The 20,171-nt window shown below is 40.3% G+C and overlaps 1 protein-coding gene across 6 annotated transcripts in view; it reads right to left on the bottom strand.

The window, feature by feature from the left end:
• Window positions 1–7,851: 7,851 nt before the first annotated feature.
• Window positions 7,852–20,171, bottom strand: part of ADAM22 (ADAM metallopeptidase domain 22) — a 195,947-nt gene continuing 183,627 nt past the window's right edge. For 3 of the 6 annotated variants that reach the window (XM_075211892.1, XM_075211894.1, XM_075211896.1), the window contains 2 exons: window positions 12,387–12,573; window positions 7,852–10,047 (listed from right to left, as the gene is read on the bottom strand). In XM_075211892.1, the coding sequence (XP_075067993.1) occupies window positions 12,417–12,573 (157 nt within the window). In that variant the 3' untranslated portion in view covers window positions 7,852–10,047; window positions 12,387–12,416. The remainder of the gene's footprint in view (window positions 10,048–12,386; window positions 12,574–20,171) is intronic. The other 3 variants (XM_075211893.1, XM_075211895.1, XM_075211897.1) reach the window with 1 other exon arrangement.

Below are 20,171 nucleotides of genomic sequence, written 5' to 3'. Positions count from 1 at the left end.
TTGCAGAACCTATTCTTAGTAGGTGGTTAGATATAAAAATATCATGATATAATTAATGATCATCTAGTCCTCACCAAATCTAAAATTTGGTTAATCATATTATGATTAATTCTAATCGTATGTACATTCAACAAATAAGACATGAAGAAGATGTGTGAAAAGTAAGTACACCCTTACTGTTTCCATACCAATAAAGTAATTTAAGACCAATTCTGTTTTCCGTGATTGTAAGAAAGTAGGGGAAGTTTTTGTTTGAGGTAGTAGATATTGAGGAATTACTAAAGACCATTTATATGACCATGAATATTTAAGAAGTTAGAAATTAAGTTGTTCAAAGACCAGATAGTTGGAGGAGAAAAGATTCTTCTCAGAATAATTAGATCAGTGATTCCCAGACATTTCTAGGATATGGGATCTACTGGACAATTGCTCTATGTTGTCATTTGCACATTCAAGCAACAAATCTCCTGTTCCACAACATCCCAAAGGTCTTCTAATGGATTGAGATCTGGTGATTGTGGAGGCCGTTGGAGTACACTGAACTCATTGGTCATGGAACCAGTGTGTGCTTTGTGACATAGCGTGTTATCCTGCTGGAAGTAGCCACTAGAAGATGGGTAGACTGGCCATAATGGGATGCACATGGTCAGCAACAATGCTCAGTTGTTTTTAAGGGGCTTAATGAAGGAAATATTACCTTCCCTATTAAACCACCAACTTGCACAGTTGGTGGCACAAGGCAGGATGGGTATATAGCAGGGTTTCCCAAGCCCAGTCCTCAGGGCTCCCCAACAGTGCAGGTTTTCTAGATCACATGTGACATAATTAGGACCACCTGTGGATCTGTTACAATGTGTCAGTCGGTAATGAATACACCTGTGCTCCAGCAAGGAGATATGGAAAACCTGCACTGTTAGGGAGCCCTGAGGACTTGGTTTGGGAAACCCTGGTCTATGGTGATTACACCAAATTCTGATCCTACCATCTGCGGGTCACACCAGAAATTGAGATGAATCAGACAAGCCAATCTTTAACTGTCCAGTTTTGAGCCTGTGCTCACTGTAGCCTCAGTTTCCTCTTCTGAGCTGGCAGGAATGGAACTCAATGTGGTCGTCTTCTGCTGTAGCCCATCCACTTCAAGGCTCAACATGCTGTGCATTCAGATCCTCTTCCGCATACCACTGCTGTAACACATGGTTATTTGAGTTACTGACACCTTCTTGGCAACTCAACTAGTCTGTCCATTCTCCTCTGACCTGTCTTATTAACGAGATATTTTCACCCATCATCATCTTCATTTATATAGAATTAGTGCCTTACAATTGGGGCCAAACACAGTAATAAAATACTGGGTAAACAGAAAGGTAGAGGTAAAAAGGCCCTGCCTGGAAGCTTACAATCTATGGCACAATGACAATTTGATTCACATGGGTAAGTGCTACATATTGGTCCAGCCAGAATGCAAAGGTAAAAAATATGTACGATCCAGTCAAAAAGCAATGTTGGTCAAAGGGTTGTTGCCTTGTGTGAAATGTGTAAAGGGAGGTAATAAGGTAACCTAGGGGGAGGTTAAAAGGGTGGTTTAGGAATATTATAAGCTTACCTGGACAGATGGGTTTTTGCAGAAAGCTTGAAAGTTTGAAGACTTAATTAAATGTCTTGTTACCGGGAATGGGAGCAGGTAATGAGTGCAGATGAGAGACACAGATCTTGTGCAGAACGGAGAGTTGAGTTGGGAGATATTTTGAGTTGAATGTTGGTGCATTGTATGATAATGGATTCAGTGAAAAACAGGATGCCAATGTAGAGACTGCTCGAGTGTATCAGCAGAAAAAAGAATGATTTGAAAGGAAAATCAATTAGCTTCTGTGTGCATAATAGATTTGGGGAAGACCAGTAAGGAGGGAATCGCAATAGTCATTGCAGGACATGATGAATGCATGAATTAAATTGTTGCAATGTCTTGTGAGATGTGTGTGTGGTTATTAGATGTAACATGACTTAAATATAGAGTCAATGTGAGGAACAAAGGATAGTTCTGAGTCAAGGATCACGCCTAGGCAACAATCTTGCGGGATGGGACTTATTGTCAACAGATATAGAAATATCAGGTAGGTAACTTCTGTGGGCAGGTGGGAATATTAACACTTTTTTTTTGAAAGTTTGAGTTCATGAGAGGTCATCCAAGATGAAATGTCAGAAAGACGGGCAGTAATGCGGGACAACACAGATGGTGAGAGATACTGAAGTCCAAATGAGTTAATTAGTCTTCCAAGAAAAGTTGTATAGATGGAGAAGAGTAGAGGGCCAAGGACCTTGTGGTACTCCAACTGATAAAGGAAGCAGAGGGGAGGTGGGTACGGAGAAACTAACACTGCAAGAGCGATTAGATAGGTATCATGAGAACCATGATAGGACAGTGTCTTGAAGACCTAGGGATTGTGGTGTTTGTATGTATGAGAATAGAGTGGTCAACAGTGTCAAATATAGCAGAGATCCATGGCCTTTAGATTTAGCTGTGATCAAATCTTTGACAACCTTAGTCAATGCAGTCTGTGTGGAGTGTTGATAACCTATTGGATCCTTGTCAGTTAGTCTTTCGTTATGTGTGACAAGTGTAGGCAATTCTTTCGAGAAGCATGGAGGTGCATGGGAGCTGAGATATGGGATGCTTATTTGAGAAGAGTTTGGGTCAGAATTTAGTTTTTCAGGCTAGGAATAATCGCTGCATGCTTGAATAATGACGGAAAGCTGTAACTGTTGCTCACGGGATGTTTTTTGTTTTGCAAACTATTCTCTGTAAACCCTAGAGCCTATTGTTCGTGAAAATCCCAGGAGATCAGCAGTTTCTGAGATGCTTAAATCACCACTTCTGGCACAAACCATCATTCCATGGTTAAAGTCACTTAGATCACATTTCTTCCTGATTCTGGTGTTTGGTCTGTAAAAAAACTGAACCTCTTGGCCATGTCTGAATGCATTGAGCTACTGCCAAAATGTGTTGGGAAGTTCCTAAAGTCCTTTGTTCACATTATAAGGCGCAGTGTGATGGCTCAGTGGTTAGCACTTCTACCTTACAGCACTGGGGTCATGAGTTCGACTACCGACCATGGCCTTATCTGTGTGGAGTTTGTATGTTCTCCTTGTGTTTGTGTGGGTTTCCTCCGGGTGCTCCGGTTTCCTCCCACACTCCAAAAACATACTAATTGGCTGCTATTAAATTGACCTTAGTCTCTTTCAGTCTGTGTGTGTGTGTATGTTGGGGAATTTAGTTCCAATAGGCAGGGACTGATGTGAGTTCTCTGTACAGCGCTGCAAAATTAGTGGCGCTGTATAAATAGTCGATGATGATTATAACACTAAAAGGTAACCCATGCAACAGATCCCTACCAGTGTGGAATTGTATCAGGCCTTGACCAGGGGCTCTACTTTAGCACTCCTAAATTGCAGTTTGCTGCCTGAAGTACCTACCTGCTTGCAGAATATTGTCTTGTTTAATGATTCTTTATGGCTCTTGATAGAATCAAACCTAAACAAATAAGGAAAGTACACCTATGGAATTTAACCTGGTTCTTGTTAGCCCTTTCATAGACATGTTACTATAAAGGTTGCCTTCTTGCTGTCTTTTACATCCCCTGGAAGAGTATGGGGATATGCTTTTTCAGTTAAACAACCTTACCCTTCATGACTGGGTTATTTTGGACTTAGCCTTGTCGTCTAAACACCTTATAAGGGACATAATACCAGAGAAGGACCAACAATTTATTGATTATTTTTGGTGGTATATCTAAAGGGAATACTGCTTCAAAAGTCTACATTGCAAAGTGAATAAAGCTGGGTACACACTACAGAAATTTCGACCAACTTTTTATGCAGAGCGATTTTACATGCGATCGATGGTCCGATCGCTCGGCCCATGGACTGCATACACACTAGCCTTGTTTAGGACGATAAAGGGAAGAGCAAACGTCCCTTTAGCGACTTTTTACAGCCATGTTGTCGTGAGCAATGACTGTAATTTCGTACTCACTGTTGTGGATCGGTCGGAAGTTTATACACACTGCACAGCAGAAACGAGATTGGACCGAAAATATTAAACGGTATGACCAACCAAATGAGGCAACAATCGTACATTTGGGCAGACTTTCCACCATCGTGTCACTGCACACACTGCCCCGACTTTTAAACGAGCGGTCGTATGTCGGCTGTTTGAGCCGATTATTGGATGAAAACAGTGTAGTGTGTACCTAGCTTGAGACAGGCCATTGAGGCTACAGGGTTCTAAGGAAAGAGATGTTTGGAAAAATCAAATCACATTCTATAAGTGTCTCTGCTTCAGCTTCTTTGGCTGAAAAGGACAGAACAACAGTTAAGCAGATTTTCAGGGCTGGACCAGCATCATCCATTTATACAACTTTACTTGGTGGAAGTGTCATCTTATCTGGAGTTACCGTTCGTTGAAAAGAGGTACGGCTGGTCGTTCCTCCCTGAGAATGTGCAGGAAACAATGTTATCCTTATCCTTACCAGTAACTCATGTTCCAGGAATTCTCCAGGACAGCAACTTTCTATTTCCCACCCATAACATATAATCTATTAGCTGTATGCTTAGTGCCCATGTGGTAATTTCAAATACACTGAGGAGAGGTGGGAGTGAAGGCAGTTTTTTACCTGTTTCTGGTCCTGCTTATAGGAAGTGTCAGGGTCCACCTCTTGTGTGTGATTGCCTAGATAAAGGAGTTATAGATAAAACTGTTTATTTGCTTCTTTTCCCCCACTGAAACCCATAGGTTACTCAACGATGGTTGTGAATCTCAGTGTTTCCAGAATAATGAACTATTGATCACTATTAAAAACAGGGGCTAGTTAGCATGTTTTAGCCGGGCGGGGGGAGAAAGACTCGGCTCAACAGCCTATTAGAAACATTTTAAAGGGGAAAAAAATGCAGGTAGCCCAGTATGGGACCGGCCTGGTGGACAGATGCCCCCCCTACCTCCAAGCCCAGCCTGCCCCTGATAAGAAACATACTGGGCCTGATTCATGTTCGGGAGTAAGTTTGTTTGCGTAGTGTATTTGCGTGAAATAGCTCTGCACATAAAATATATTAGTAATTTAATATTTATATAAATGATTATACTGTTAACAGCTATTTTATTATTAAATAAAAGATATATGTGTTCTGATGATAACCTTTTATTGTGTATACTGTAGTCTATTCTGTTTGTCTACGTACGGCAAGTACTGTTTAGGCAGATCGCACTTACGTTTCCATTTGAATATTGGTGTATCTTGATATACGTTTGGATATGAACATGGTCGGATAAGTTCTGTGCTCATTTTTAAAAACGCTAGTTGTGTTCCGACATGATCTGACCCACTGTATATACACAATGCAACATGTACCGCAAATGGATATACAATTGCATGTTACCTACACACAGCAGAGCCAGCTATTTTAATACTGAACCAGTATTCATGAAAGCACATTAGGAAAGTCAGATATCACTCAAAGATGATTAGCAGGGAGTCATAATTAATAGATAGATATATAACCAAACAGAGGCCACACTGAATATAAGTCTGGGATGCTTTTTTGGGGGAGTGGGAGCCTTCATTTTATCACACTTGTTAGGAAATACACGCTTATAACAAAGAAGTTGTTTGCTGAGGATTGTGTTGAAGCAAGTATTAATGATACTGTGACTCAATGAAAGATTTAATTCTGTGTTTGCTTTTTAATTTATACTAATATAGGATCAGTATCCACTTTGACCACATTGGACAACATCTCACACTTTGACACAAAAGCTGAGCATATATAACTCTTCTTGAGTTACTGGGCTTGTTAGTGCAGCTTGAAGATGACCACACACCAACCAATATCGGTCATCTCCTGACTGCATTTACCAGCATATTCAGTTGAAATAAATCAAATCCTCACTGGTAAATAGCTATAAGAAAGGTCTCCAAGGGGCATAGAGAATATGGTGTGAGTAAAAGCCATACATTTATTAATAAAGACATTAAAATACGATTGCTTCTGGCCAGAAACATAGTACAGCACCAACAGATTTTAACGTAGAAAACACAAGCTGAAATTACTCTGTAGAGGATTATGTTTACATCCTCCGCAGAGTCAGGACATCTTACAGCTGAATATTCATATCTCTCAATATCAGCCCCTCCTTCATTTAGATGCAAAAGGGTTCCAGCAAGGTTTTCTAGCCGCTGAACTATGCTGTTGAAAGGGTCCCTACTATATCAAAGACACTGTTACCCCACAGAAACTGTGAATATTTTATTTTCATTGGAGCCAATGAGTGCTATTTATTGTCTTCATTTGCCAAATCTATCGGAGAAAAAGTGTTTTGATTGCCACCGTTCATCCCTGGACTGTTTCCTAAATTTTCCATTTGGGTATAGTTTGGATTATAGTGATTAAAGGAAATTCATAAACCTACTCAAAAACCTACCCATACAAGACTTGATTATATCGTTATCTTCACATTATCTAACTATATCTGTCGGTTCAAACATCTGATATAGAGAGAAGCAAATGACTCTCAGATTAATTCAGAATTCATAGGTTTAAATTATATCTATACCTGCACAGTATTTTCTATGTTAAAACCTGTTGGTGCTGTACTATTTTTCTGGTCTGGAGCAATCGTATTTCAATGTCTTTATTAATAAATATATATATGTTTTTTACTCACACAATATTTTTATATGCGCCATTGAGACCATACTTATAGCTATTTACCTACTTTTATTAGGACTGAAGGTTTTTTCTATATCCCCTGCTACTAACATATAACACATATAGGGTAACGCAGATAAGGCCCCCTTTTTTTGTAAAAACCATCACTGGCCTTGTTTAGGGGTCAAACCCTGCGATACATGAATAGAACCCTGTAACACATGAGTAGAACCTTGCGATATGTGAGTAGAACCCTGCCATACATGAGTAGAACCTTGCGATATGTGAGTAGAACCCTGCCATACATGAGTAGAACCTTTGCGATACATGAGTAGGACACTGACATACATGAGTAGAACCCTGCCATACATGAGTAGAACCCTACGATACATGAGTAGACTATCTATTCAAAATGCAGCCTGTGTCAACCAAAGCTATAGTCTCTGACAACATTCTTGTGCATTATATTACTATTTTGGAATGTTTGCTATCTGATCATCAAAATGATATTCTTTACATCAAGGGTTTCCTTGAGCTTCTATTTCAAACCACATTGCAACTATTGCATGTGTATCTGGTAAATGAATCCTGTAACCTGACAACCAGTGTTTTAAGAAATGAGATTGAAGTGTACCCAGTACTTACTGGCAGTGGTAGGCTAAACCACTGTTCATGAGAACACATACATATCATTCAATCACTGAGACGTCATCCTAGTAAATAAGTAGGCAGTATTCTCATTAATATTGGTTCAAGCCACAAAATGGCTACCCCCACTGTGCTCAAGACATCTTCAGACTGTAGACATATTTAGACTGATCTACAAAGTTTCTTAAATGCACAAAAACAATATTTTTTTTCTCGGGCAAGGGCAATAGGTGCAGTATATGATTTCATGCATTCTTTAATTCTGATATCAAGTTGATGCCATTTAAGGGTAAAGCAGATAAGGCCCCCTTTTTTTGAAAAAACATCACTGGTCTTGTTTAGAGATCAAACCCTGTGATACATGAGTAGGACCCTGCGATACATGAGTAGACTCTTGCGATACATGATTAGGACCCTGCGATACATGAGTAGAATCTTGCGATACATGAGTAGGACCCTGTGATACATGAATAGAGTCCTGTGATACAATAAACTCCACAAATGTAACAGCTCTGCTGTGTATTTAATGTTTATATCCTGGAATTAAATTTTGGTGCTATATAAAATGTAAAAGAAATTGCTCCTGATACAGATTGTGGTTCTATAATGTAAACCATTTTCAATACAGCTTCACTTTGTGTTGTTCAACTCTTTGACAATATGCATAAAAGAAATATTTATTTCGGCAAAATCTAGAACTTCACCAGTTACAGAATAATTGCAAATTTCTAAAACTGACCACTATAAGGCATACACAAACACTTGCACGCTAAAAAGCTACAACACAGTTGAAACTAGGTAAAGCATTACAAAAATCTGTTACATTCCACTTTGTCTGCCTTATAAAGAGTTAATGCTGGACTACTTTAGCAATGCAGAAACAATTCCCCTACATACAAAACATACCCATTGCTTCTTATTTAATAATTTGGTGCAATGTGTACAAATGTGCTGTAACCCACAGCAACCAAGCGGAATATAGCTGACATTTTTTTTTTACATAAGAACTTTGCGTCATTAGGTTTGAACCGTGTAGCGCAAAAAGATACTCTGTCCAAAGGCAATGACATTGGCAAGAAGACGCAGTGTTGGGGGCCGGCTGTAGACAGAGGACTTAGTACGGCCCGCCTTACTGAAGATGGCAGGAACGGCTGTAGAGGTAAGGCTATAGACTTAGAGAAAGTGGACGTAAGCCTTTAATAAGATGGTGCAGATAGCAATAATGTACAATATCCCAAACCAACCAATCGGATATCTGCTTTTATCAGTCCAGTGTAGTCAGACTAATGAAAGCTAACACCTGATTGGTTGTTATGGGTTACAGCACGTGTTAAAAAATACACAATTTTATTAAATAAGCCCTATTTTGTCTCTGCCAATTTAAATTGATGCATCAGAAAGGCACAGCATTGGTTATAGTAGGGATGTCCGACTTTGGCCTTTCAGCTTTTACGGGCCAGAATTGGACACTTCATTTTATGTAACGATAGATACAGAAAATTAATCAGAATCAACAGTGTTCTGTTTCATAAATTGATGTAGTAGATGATATTTTCAAAATCACTACTGTAATTATTTCACCTTTCTCATGCCAAAAAAAACCCTAAAAAACCTATAAAACATCTCATCATTCCAATGAAAGGTCATACATTCTCGTGATATTCCGCAAGAGATAAAATCTTGCAGAATTAAAGATACATATTATGTATTTAGAATTTACTGTTCATCCTTGTTAATATTTTTTCCTGCAAAATATATTCTTCACTTACATATGAAATCTCTATTTTTATCTACATTTCAAAATCTACATATTAACTCTCTGTACTACATCATCGGCGGGTAACCCGTGGCTCTTTAGATGCTGGGGAACTACTAGTCCCAGCATACCACTGTCCGTTCCGCAACAGCTGGAGAGTCACGGGTTGCTTAAACCTTTTCTACATCAGTGCTCTGGTTTAATTTTTAATAGTTACATTTTTTTTCAAGACCATTCAAGTGTAAAACTAAAAGTGTGCTCACATCTCATTAAGCATTTTGCAAAATAATGTACTATACGTATTTTTGTTTTTATACAATTTAAAATGTACATATGTACAAAACGTGTGGTTTTTAAATGTTCTAATTTAGGCAAAATTATATGTTCAGAAATTTTGGCTTTTGAAAATAATAAAAAAAAAAAAGAATTATCAGCATCTATGGTTCCATGCTTAGTTACAATATGATGTATCTATAGCAATTGGAGAATTTAATATGTGCATGCATTGAACAGAACTGACCACAGGGGCTTCGTGCAACGAAACATACATGGCTTGGCTGTCTTTCTGCTATACAATGGCTGGGTAATATGGTAATAAATTTAGACATCTGGTCTACAGAGTAAGTGAATTTATACCTGGCATCAAAAATTATATCTGTCATGCATGAAACTTCTCTCTCATTTGAGTACGTTTCTGTTGCTTTTATTTTCTATCATTACTAGTCAGACTTTCTTCATCCTCCGGAATGGGACAAACGAAGTGAGAGCGTCTTCTCAAAGGCAAAAGTCTCTGTAAACAACAGTGTGTCCATTGTCCTTCAGTCTTGGTTGATGAACAAGATCAGGCTGGATGAGGACTGAATGCAGGTTCAGTGTTAACTGTTCGGAAACCCTTTTTCTTGTGATGAAAACTTTTGGCTCCTTTAGATAGATGTTTCCCACAGCTGTTAAAACAACAAAAACAAACAAAACAACAAAAAGGTCGTAAGAGAGTGGGGAAGAAAATCAGCAATGGTGCCACAGTGTGTCACACATTGGCCTATCTCCCAACTGTCACAGTTTTGTCAGGATAGTTCACATTTGTTCGGACTGGTGGAAGTTGGGGAGGGTGATTGGGTGGCACGGTGTGCCTGGCAAATCAAGGCTGTTTTGCCGGGGGTTGGGGTCGGCCTTGTGCTTCAGAAGTGCTAATCGGGTTGTGGTCATGCCTCTAACATGAAGCGGTCACGCCCCCATTTTCGGAAGGGTATGACTGTGTCTTGATTTATGACTTTTAATTTTTGGGATATATACATTGGACCAGCAAAACAGGCCAGTGCTGCACAGGATCACTGTGTGAGATTTTGATTATTTTAATCCTTTTTTCTATCTGCAGGATCTGAAGTATCATTATAATCACTGCCGGTCTGCTCTGTACTAATTACCACTTGGATGCTTATTTAGTGTTAAAGCTCTATTTGTAAGAGGACACTTAGCCACTGGGATGTTGACATAAGATGCCCCATACTCAAGGATGGCGTCTCGTAATTGGGCAATTTCTTTACAGCCAACTAGACTGCAACGGCTAATACAATGGGTGCCCGAGACACAAACAACATTTAACAATCATCAATTAGGGCCAATACCAAATATTAAATGGTTTTTCCAAACTTCAGAATATTTACATTTATTGCTCTGCCTTATGCAACTCCATAAATACATTTCTTTAACCTTTTAGCTGCCTTCTTGTTTTTTTATTTATTTTATTACCAAGGACTTTTATATCGTCTGATCAGAGTTATTGTTTGCTGGCTATGCTAGAACTGCTTCATAGACATAACTATATCCAATGCACAAAGCTTATCTCATCTGTTTTATATTTAAGGGTAAATAAATAACAATGCCTTGGTATTATAATGGCCGTAGTTAACGAAAAATATATATTTAGGTGGATATTTAATTTTAAAGGGAGTCTGTAATCAAAACTTTTTTTTTTTTCCCTATTATCGTGTTTGGAGTTTGTACTACACACTGTCATTCATCACTATCATCATCAGCCATTTTTATTTATGTCGTGGATGAATACAACCTATTTTAGTAATCAAATGTCATTTATGTTTTCTACAAAGCTGCAAACACATCTGCAGTGTAACTACCACTTTGTAACGTCATGCACTTATATTTTCTCTACTTCCTGTTACAAGCCCCTGCGGCTCGCCCGGCTATTGCTGGCAACCGAGATGCGTCTCCACTGCCTGCAGCTCTGTTATGTCCTGGCTGATTAGGACGCTTTTTCTGGCTGCTCTTATGGTCAGGTGACTTTCACAGCATATCGCTACAGAGGGGCTTAGCCTTCCTGTTGCTGATAGCATTCTTGCCCTGCATTTTTGCGAAGTCTACTGTGCTGCTGAAACCTGTTGTTTGATTACCTGTTGCTTGACCTGTCCTTGGATATTCTTGCTGCTGCCTGTCTTGACCTTTGGCTTTGTTTACTGGACCTCTCTTGCTCTGTCTGCCCTGACCTTGGCTTGCCTCTGAAATCCTTGCACACTGCCTGCCTCAACCATTGCTTGCTCTCCGGGTACCTCTTGTCTACCACATGGAGTTCCTTCTCAGTTCACCAGCTGCTGCTAGTCTCCATACATCCTCACTACCTGACATCCGCCATAAATTCTTACTACACTGAGCTCAGGTTGTGGGGGCATCCGAGTATCTGTGGGAATATTGCTCTCAACAGGGAAGGCGGCTTACTATGGGTGAAGACTTCCTTTTTAGTTTTGTTCTAAGAATTTATCCGCTGTCATTATGAGCCGTTACACTTATCGGTTTGTACGGCAAAGCAAGTGGCTCAGTGTGTCAAAACAGAATTCATTGGGAGGATGCAAAAGTTTACTGCTTCAGCTCCATAAAGCCGGTGGTCATAGACATTGTTGTATCTCTGTTATTGAAATAGAAGTTAAATTTACACATCCCTGGAGGTGGCAGAGATTGGACTTTGGACCACTACAGAAAAACATTAACATGTACAAATGTGGCACATGAAATGTCCACAGTCTGAAGTCCCCTTAATCTCATCTCTTCGTTAAGACAGAAATGAGGTTTGAATTAACAGCATTCTAAGGTTAGGGTTTAATTAGGGTTGGTACAGGTACATCTGCACATAATTATTTGTGCATTATTCAAGTTTATTCAAGTTGATTGATGATCCACTGTCCAACACACCCTCATCGGTCCCTTTAACTAATGAGATACTGGCATATAATAACTGATAAAACAAATGAACATAAAATCTTTCTCTGCTGACCCTTGAAAAGTGCAGCCCTAGACAAGTGCCTCAAAGGGAGCTCTGACAGTCTATGTTCCGTACCCGTGCACTTTGCCGGCTGGGTTTCTTCTCCTCGTCTGGAAGTGGCGGCATAGGGTATGGGTACTTCCTGCTGGAGGCAATGGATCCCGTAGACGACGATGGAGACTTGGCAGGTGACAGTGTTCTGGTAGAATAAACACATAACGAGAAATTACATAGGAGATAAACAACAAGGGGGAACATTTGAGAAAACTGCTGCACAGGAAAAATATGCTGTAACCTATAGTTGGCAAATGGGTTCTGTCATCTTTATAGTCTAAAGATTGCAATCTCCTGATTGGATGTTCTGGATTATATCACATGATTCCTGTGCACCATTGCTAATATTGTGAAAACAAAGGAACCATCAACACCTTGCATTAGAATAATGTGAAGATGTTTTGCAATGTGAGATAAAACATTTGACTCAAAATAAAAATTAAAAATTAAACTCTGACATCTGTTAGGAAAACAGTGCCCCAACAGCACAAGTGGTATATTGCATGTTAAAGTTGGGGCCAGCCACTGACTAAGAAGCAGTAATGCCACTTACTGATGTATAACTTGGTGATGTCACTAGTTCCTAATGAATAGATATTATATTATAACGGATGCCTCCAGTGTGTGACTATGATGGGGCCACTCTAAATCTCTTTAATTTTTTTTTACAAATAAAAGGTAAGAGTGTCTGTTACTACAAGCAGAAGTAAAGTCTATTTGATATACAAGATCTCTGTAATATTACATTAGAATGATTGAACGTGTATCTTGTACAAAATATCAGGAAACACACATTTGTTCTGTTGCAATTATTACATTTGGAATAAAACAAGAAAGTTTATTGGACTCCAGGAAAGAAATGAGATGTAGTTTTAAAGCATTACTGGAGTAAGTGCAGCTATAGCAAATCACTAACATTGTAACCTGCATGAATGATTTCCCGTAAAAGCATTTCAGCATGCAGCCGTTATAGTACATGATGTGAAAGTCATAGTTTGCAATCATATTGAATACTTTTAAATTGTTCACTGCTACCTAAAAAAATGAAGCGTGCAGTTGTGGAAACGTAAGAACGCTAAGCAGTGAACAGGATGCGCTCCACGCATTTCATACATGCTTCTGAGCTGCCATCAAAGCAATTATGCATTTCAGTTTTTTGTGAGAACGTGCAGCTAATGCAACATTATGTCCATATTACCTGTTGCTGAAACAATGTTGGGCTCTATCAATACTGAGAATGCAGCCTATTAATTCACTAGGAACTGCATGAGGCACAAAATAGCTCAACCAATGAACTGTTGTTCTTAAAAGTTAGTAATAGTATTGAAAAAAACAACAAATCTTCTTGTGATATGATTGGTTACAGTTTGTTCTATCCCCACCCCCCATTTAAAACTGGGGACATATAGATGCGAAGAGATGAAATTTAATAACAAAAAAGTGCTTTGACCCTAGTATACATCTTAAACTCTTAAAATTTATATTAATGTTACAAGTTATGCACCTCTGTTCCATTATCTTGCCAACTGCAAGGCAATCAATCTGATATATCAATCTGATCTATATCTGACTTAGCAAACTGCACAGCAATCAATTTGACATAGCAGACTGCATGGCAATCAATCTGAACTATATCTGACCTAGCAAACTGCACAGCTGTCAATCTGACCTAGTAGACTGCATGGAAATTGATCTGATCTATATCTTACCTAGCAGACTGCACAGAAATCAATCTGATCTATATCTGACCTAGCAGACTGCACATAAATCAATCTGACATAGCAGACTGCATGGCAGTCAATCTGATCTATCAATCTGATCTATATCTGACCTAGCAGACTGCACAACAATCAAACTGCCCTAGTAGACTGAATGGCAATCAATCTGATCTATAAAGCTTTAAGTCACTTTAAGCCTAAGTGGCAATAAATTGCAGGGTGTATTAGCCCCCAAAATAAACACGGATTCCAATCAACTCTAATTGACAGCTATCAGATGTCAGTTGGGATGGACAGTGGATGTGTTGGATAATGACCACATCTGACCCCACTAATGGTTCCTTCATGGATCCCAACTCTTTCTGAGTGGTCTACATGTGTATAAACAGAGATGCGGCTGATATTCTTCAAAGACAATTAAGGGATGTAATCTTAAAAATCTATATAACAGAGCCAGTAACTAAACTGTAATTTGCATACAGAATATGGATTACAAAGTAAATACGAACATAAAACTTTCTATTTTGATTACTCTAGAACCCAGAGTTAGAAAGTGTTTTCCACTATGCCAAAATCAGTTAAAAGATTAATTTATGAGTCACAAATATATAATCAGTGACCCCTTTATTAGGTATGCATTTCTTGTACTGGGTCGGACTGTGGCATGGATTCAACAAGGTACTGGAAACATTCCATAGAGATTCTGGTCCATGGTGACATGATAGCATCACACAGTTGCTGCAGGTCTGTCTGCTGCACATTCATGCTGCAAATCTCCCACTTCACCACATCCTAGGTGCTCTATGGATAGAGATTTGGTGACTGTGGTGGCCACTGGAGTACACTGAAATCATTGCCATGTTCATGGAACAAGCTTGAGATGACGTGACATGGCACATTATCCTGATGGCAGTCAACATTAGAAGATGGGTAGACTGTGGCCATAAAGGAAAGCACATGGTCAGCAACAATACTCAGGTAGGCTGTGGCATTTTAATGATGCACAATTGGTATTAAAGGGGCCTAATATGTGCCAATAAACAATACCAGGCCATTACACTACCACCAGCCTGTTGTCACAAGGCAGGTTGGATCCATGGATTCATTTTGTTTATGCCAAATTATGACCCTACCATCAGCATTTTACAGCAGACATTGACTGTTCCCAATGTCCAACTGTCCAGTTTTGGTGAGCCTGTGCCCACTGTAGCCTCAGCTTCCTGTTCTTAGCTGTCAGGAGTGGAACCCGGTGTGGTCTTCCACTTCAAAGTTTGACATGCTGTTCGTTCAGAGATACTCTTCTGCATGCCACTGTTATAACACAAGTTTATCTGCATTACTATTACCTTCCTGGCAGCTTGAACCAGTCTGCCCATTATCCTCTCATCTCTCTCATTAACCATGCCTTTTCCCCCACAGAACTGCCACTCACTGGATGTCTTTTGTTTTGTACATCATTCTCTGTAAACTCTGGAGACTGTTATGCATGAAAATCTCAGGAGATCAGCGGCTTCTGAGGGATTCAAACCACCCCATCTGGCACCAAAGATCACTCAAAGTCACTTAGGTCACATTTCTTTCCCATTCTGGTGTTTGGTCTAAACAACAACTGAACCTCTTAGCCATGTCTGCATAATTTTGTATATTGCTGCAACATTATTGCCTAATAGATATTTACATTAACGATCAGGTGTTCAGTTATACCTAATAAACTGGCTACTGAGTGTGTAGCTGGAAATGTCAACGTTGATTAACAGTCAAAATATTTAAATAATTTCTGATCAGCTTGAGTCTGAAATAGCTGATAAAAGACCCCCTCTATTTTACAATGGTGGCGTAGGTTATAATGGGGCAGAGGATTCACGACCTGTATCATTGCCGCATATGTTCCTCATCCGTTACAAAGTTTACATTTGAGGTTGTTTATTAACTGTAATAAAAATAATCACAATTATTACTGTTAACTTTTATCCATAAAATACTGACATACTGCACAACCCTGTACATTGAGGGGATAATAACACAAACAAATGACATCCGATGACAGGAAACAGAAGGTAAAGATCGTCCTGCTCAACTGAGCTTACAATCTAAGAGGTATGGGGAACATTTGATACATAAGGTAGTGGAATAACATTTGTATTTGCTAGTGGGGAAAGTGCATGTGGCTGGCATTATTATCAGTAGCCAAACATAAAGCAGCCATTGGTGACTGGCGATTCTATGCAGTTAGCGTTGGTGTGGTACGATTGGAAAAAGGAGAGACAGAGGAATGTAGAGACATGAGCCACTGAGTCACTGAGTCATCTGCTGTCAACCATAACTGTCCTTCAACATTTCTTCCTCTCCTGGTTCTACAGAAGGCTTTTGCTTGTGGTCATCTGCCAATGACTCTCACAGTGCTCATAAATGTGTTTTATATACCAAGACCAAAGAAAGTTATTTAAAAATGGAAATGCCTTGCTAGACTGTCTTAACTTTGTTTAAACGTGTTATAGACATAGACAGATAAAGGAGATATAACAAGGTTGGTGCAGCATATATTGTTACATATACATCCTCCTCTTTAGAACAAAGACTTAACTGTATTACTTAAATAAACTTCTTGTATTTCAAATAATGTTTATTGTAAGGACAGCAAATAGGATAATTTTCTCTGAATCCACCAAACACCTTGGGGTATAGTGTAGATCCAGGTGAGTAGTCCCTTTAAACTTCTTAAAAGTTGTCCATAGCACATCCTCCTCTACACCCCACTCCTGCAAGGACCTCAGTTATGTTTAACAAAGCTCCACAGAATAGGAGAGCGAGAAAAACGAACACAAAGGAGGAAAAGAACAAAATTCTAAACAAAAACAAACCATAAACATGTCACACAAAAGGAGAACCTAGTGCATAAAGAGAGTGTCTGGTCTTCCCCAAAAGATTTAACTTAAGTATAAAAATATTATTTTCTCAGGCATCCATTAGGAGACACCAGAACCTTGAGTTGCCTTTACGGGTGGGAACACTTAAAAGAAATAGATGCATATTAAACTTATAGAATGTGTGAACAGAGGACCAAGTAGCCTCCCAATAGAGCTGCTCAGCTGAGGCTCCATGCCGTGCAACCCAAGAAGAACTCATCAATCTGGTGGAGTGAGTGCTAAGATTCTCTGGTGCAGACTGAGCCACTATAAGCCGTAATGCATCTATCTATGGTTACCTTAGAAGCAACCAGCTGTTCTTATGTGCATCATAAAGAAGCAAATGAGCCGTAGATCTGCAAGGCTCTGACTACATCCAGAGAAGAAAGATAGCCCTCTCCCTCTGGAGATCTACTCTTCAGAAACGGGATGACAATGTCCTGATTATGGTGGATTCTGGAAATCACCTAAGGTTGGAAAGAAGGTTTTAGGTTTCCTGGAAAACTAGGAGAGGAGACTTGCAGTATAAAACTGCAAGCTCGGAAACTCTTCTAGCAGTAGAAATTGCCAAAAGAAAGACAGTCTTCCACTTCAGAAATTTCAAATGGTTCAAAGGACAAATACTGTACAGCATTCAAGACCAAGTTGAGATCCCATGGGGCCACTGGATGGTCATACAAAGGCTAGACGTGAAAAACACCCTGCAAAACATCTGAACATCCGATAACGAGGCTGACACCTGAACCTTAAATCCAATGTGTCCAACACTTCAACTCCAACTAACATACGTAACCTCAGTAACTGAAAAGGAGAGGTTGAAAACTCTAATTCCAGGAAATAAATGTTCTCCATACTCTGTGATAATTTATGACCAAAACCAATTTCCTTTCACGAAGCATGACTTGCACCACATGCTCAGACAAACCCTTTGCTTTAAAGATCATTGTCTCAACAGCCACACAGTTAAAGCTAGCCACTACTAAGCGTGGTGTAGAAATGTCCCCTGACTTTGTAGATCTGGGGGTAAATGTATCAAGCTGAGAGTTTTCCGGTGGGTTTGAAAAGCGGAGATGTTGCCTATAGCAATCAATCAGATTCTAGCTATCAATTTGTAGAATGTACTAAATAAATGATAGCTAGAATCTGGTTTTTCAAACCCGAAAAACTCTCAGCTTGATACATTTACCACCTGGTGTGAGTGGCAGATGCTATGATGGACCCACCGCCAAGGAACAAACGTTGATGAACCAGGCTCTTCCAGCTACTAGAGTGACCCAAATGCTATTTCTTCACCTTCATTAAGAACCTCTGAAGCATGGCTACCAGAGGGAACAGATCAACCAAGTATGACCACCAAGGAACTGACATCTACCAAGACAGCCTTTAGATCTCTTGCCCTGCAACAAAATAGCTCCACATTGTGGTTCAACCGACATACTATCATGATGATGTCTGGTTGACCCCACCTGTACACAATCTGGAAAAAATACCTCTGTGAAGAGCTCTCTTCATCCATTTTTCCCTGCCTCCTATTTCTCCACCCCCGGATGAAGACAGCTATGATGGCCTGAATGTTTTGTTTGGCCCAATGAAGAATCCTGCATGTCTCTCTCTCGCATGGCATGATGACTCCTGGTGCTGCCCTGGTGATTTAGGTATGCTGCCATTACATTGACCAACTGTACCTTCACTGCTCTTCCTCACTGCACTGACAAAAGCACGGAACATGGATCGCAGTTCCAATACATAGATTGGAAGCTTGAATTTGTCCATGGTCCAAAGACCATGGAAGCTGGCATGAAGAGTTCCAGCCTCCCAATCCTGAAGGCTAGCGTCCATTGTCACCAAAGTCCAATACCAGATTGAGAATTGATTTTCCCTGCAGAGATTATCCCTTTGCAGCCATCAAAGAAGTGTCTGACGCACCTTTGGGGAGAGATTTACCACACGACTGAAAAGACCCAGGTGAGATCTGCTGCACTGGAACTCTCTCGCGTGAAACTGAGCAAATTGGACGGCCTCGAAAGTCAATACCATCGTGACGGAATCAATTTGGACAGCTTGTAATTCAGAATCCACCAGTGGGATGTCAAAATCTGTGCAGTCAATGAAAACTAGTAATTATGGGAGACTAAACAGCAAATCTCAGAAGCCACTGATGACTCCTGAGAGGAACAGTTAGAATCTGATAATTCCCAGGTTGGGGTGTCACCATACCGCTGCTCTTATGTGAGGTGGTGGGTGTGGTGATTCCCATCCTCTCTAAAGGGGATGAATCACTAACTGGGACCTGAACTGAAGTCACTAGACTACTGGCCCATGCTGGATCCTCCTGGGCCGTCGCCATAGGACCCTGCCCTTACACCACTGACACGGGCTCGGCCAAACTCCCTGCAGAGGGAATCTGGGAATCTCTTCCCTTCCTGGCATGGGCCAACAGAGCAAGCTCAGCAACAGAATTAGCTAGAGATCTAGCCCAGGCAGGTTTCAGCACGTCAGGGAGAAAGACACCATAGGTCAAATGCAGCAATCAGACAGAGAAAGTGAGCCTGCAAAAAAGCCCCATAGCGCAGTCAATATCAGGGTACTAACCCACCAGACCTAGTAGAAGGGCAGAGAATGGGAGTGCTGAAGCTCCAAAAATGGCTGCTGTTCTGATGTGTTACACACGGGGAGTGAGAAACTGACAAGGAGGAAGTGCTGTGAGAGGGAGAAAGCACAAAAGGCCCAGAACAATAGTCAAAAAGAACAGCCCCTTCCAGCAATCTAGTGCCTAGTGGGGACTTACATCCAAGTAACCCCCACCTGACAAACCCCTGATTCTAAAAGGAATACAGACTGCCTCTAACAGAGGTAGCCCACAGACCCTGGGGCACACTGCGGCTTTCCTACCAATCCCTCTCTCAGCACTGAGCTGGGACAGAGTTATGCCCATCACGGTGATAGCCACAGCAGCTTTCAGTAGCCGCTGCACGGGACCACCAGTCACAGTCTGTGTTGGCAAGTGACCAACTACCCTAGAGACGTCTAGTTTTGGGAACATGGGGCAAAAGTGTACAGTCATTGGTGCTAGGGGCCGTTGAGAGCCACTGATGCAACTCAGTAAATGGAGAAATAAA

Source organism: Mixophyes fleayi, chromosome 5 (genome assembly GCF_038048845.1).
Source record: "Mixophyes fleayi isolate aMixFle1 chromosome 5, aMixFle1.hap1, whole genome shotgun sequence".
NCBI classification, from domain to species: domain Eukaryota; kingdom Metazoa; phylum Chordata; class Amphibia; order Anura; family Limnodynastidae; genus Mixophyes; species Mixophyes fleayi.
This window is presented reverse-complemented; position numbering and strand designations above follow the sequence as displayed.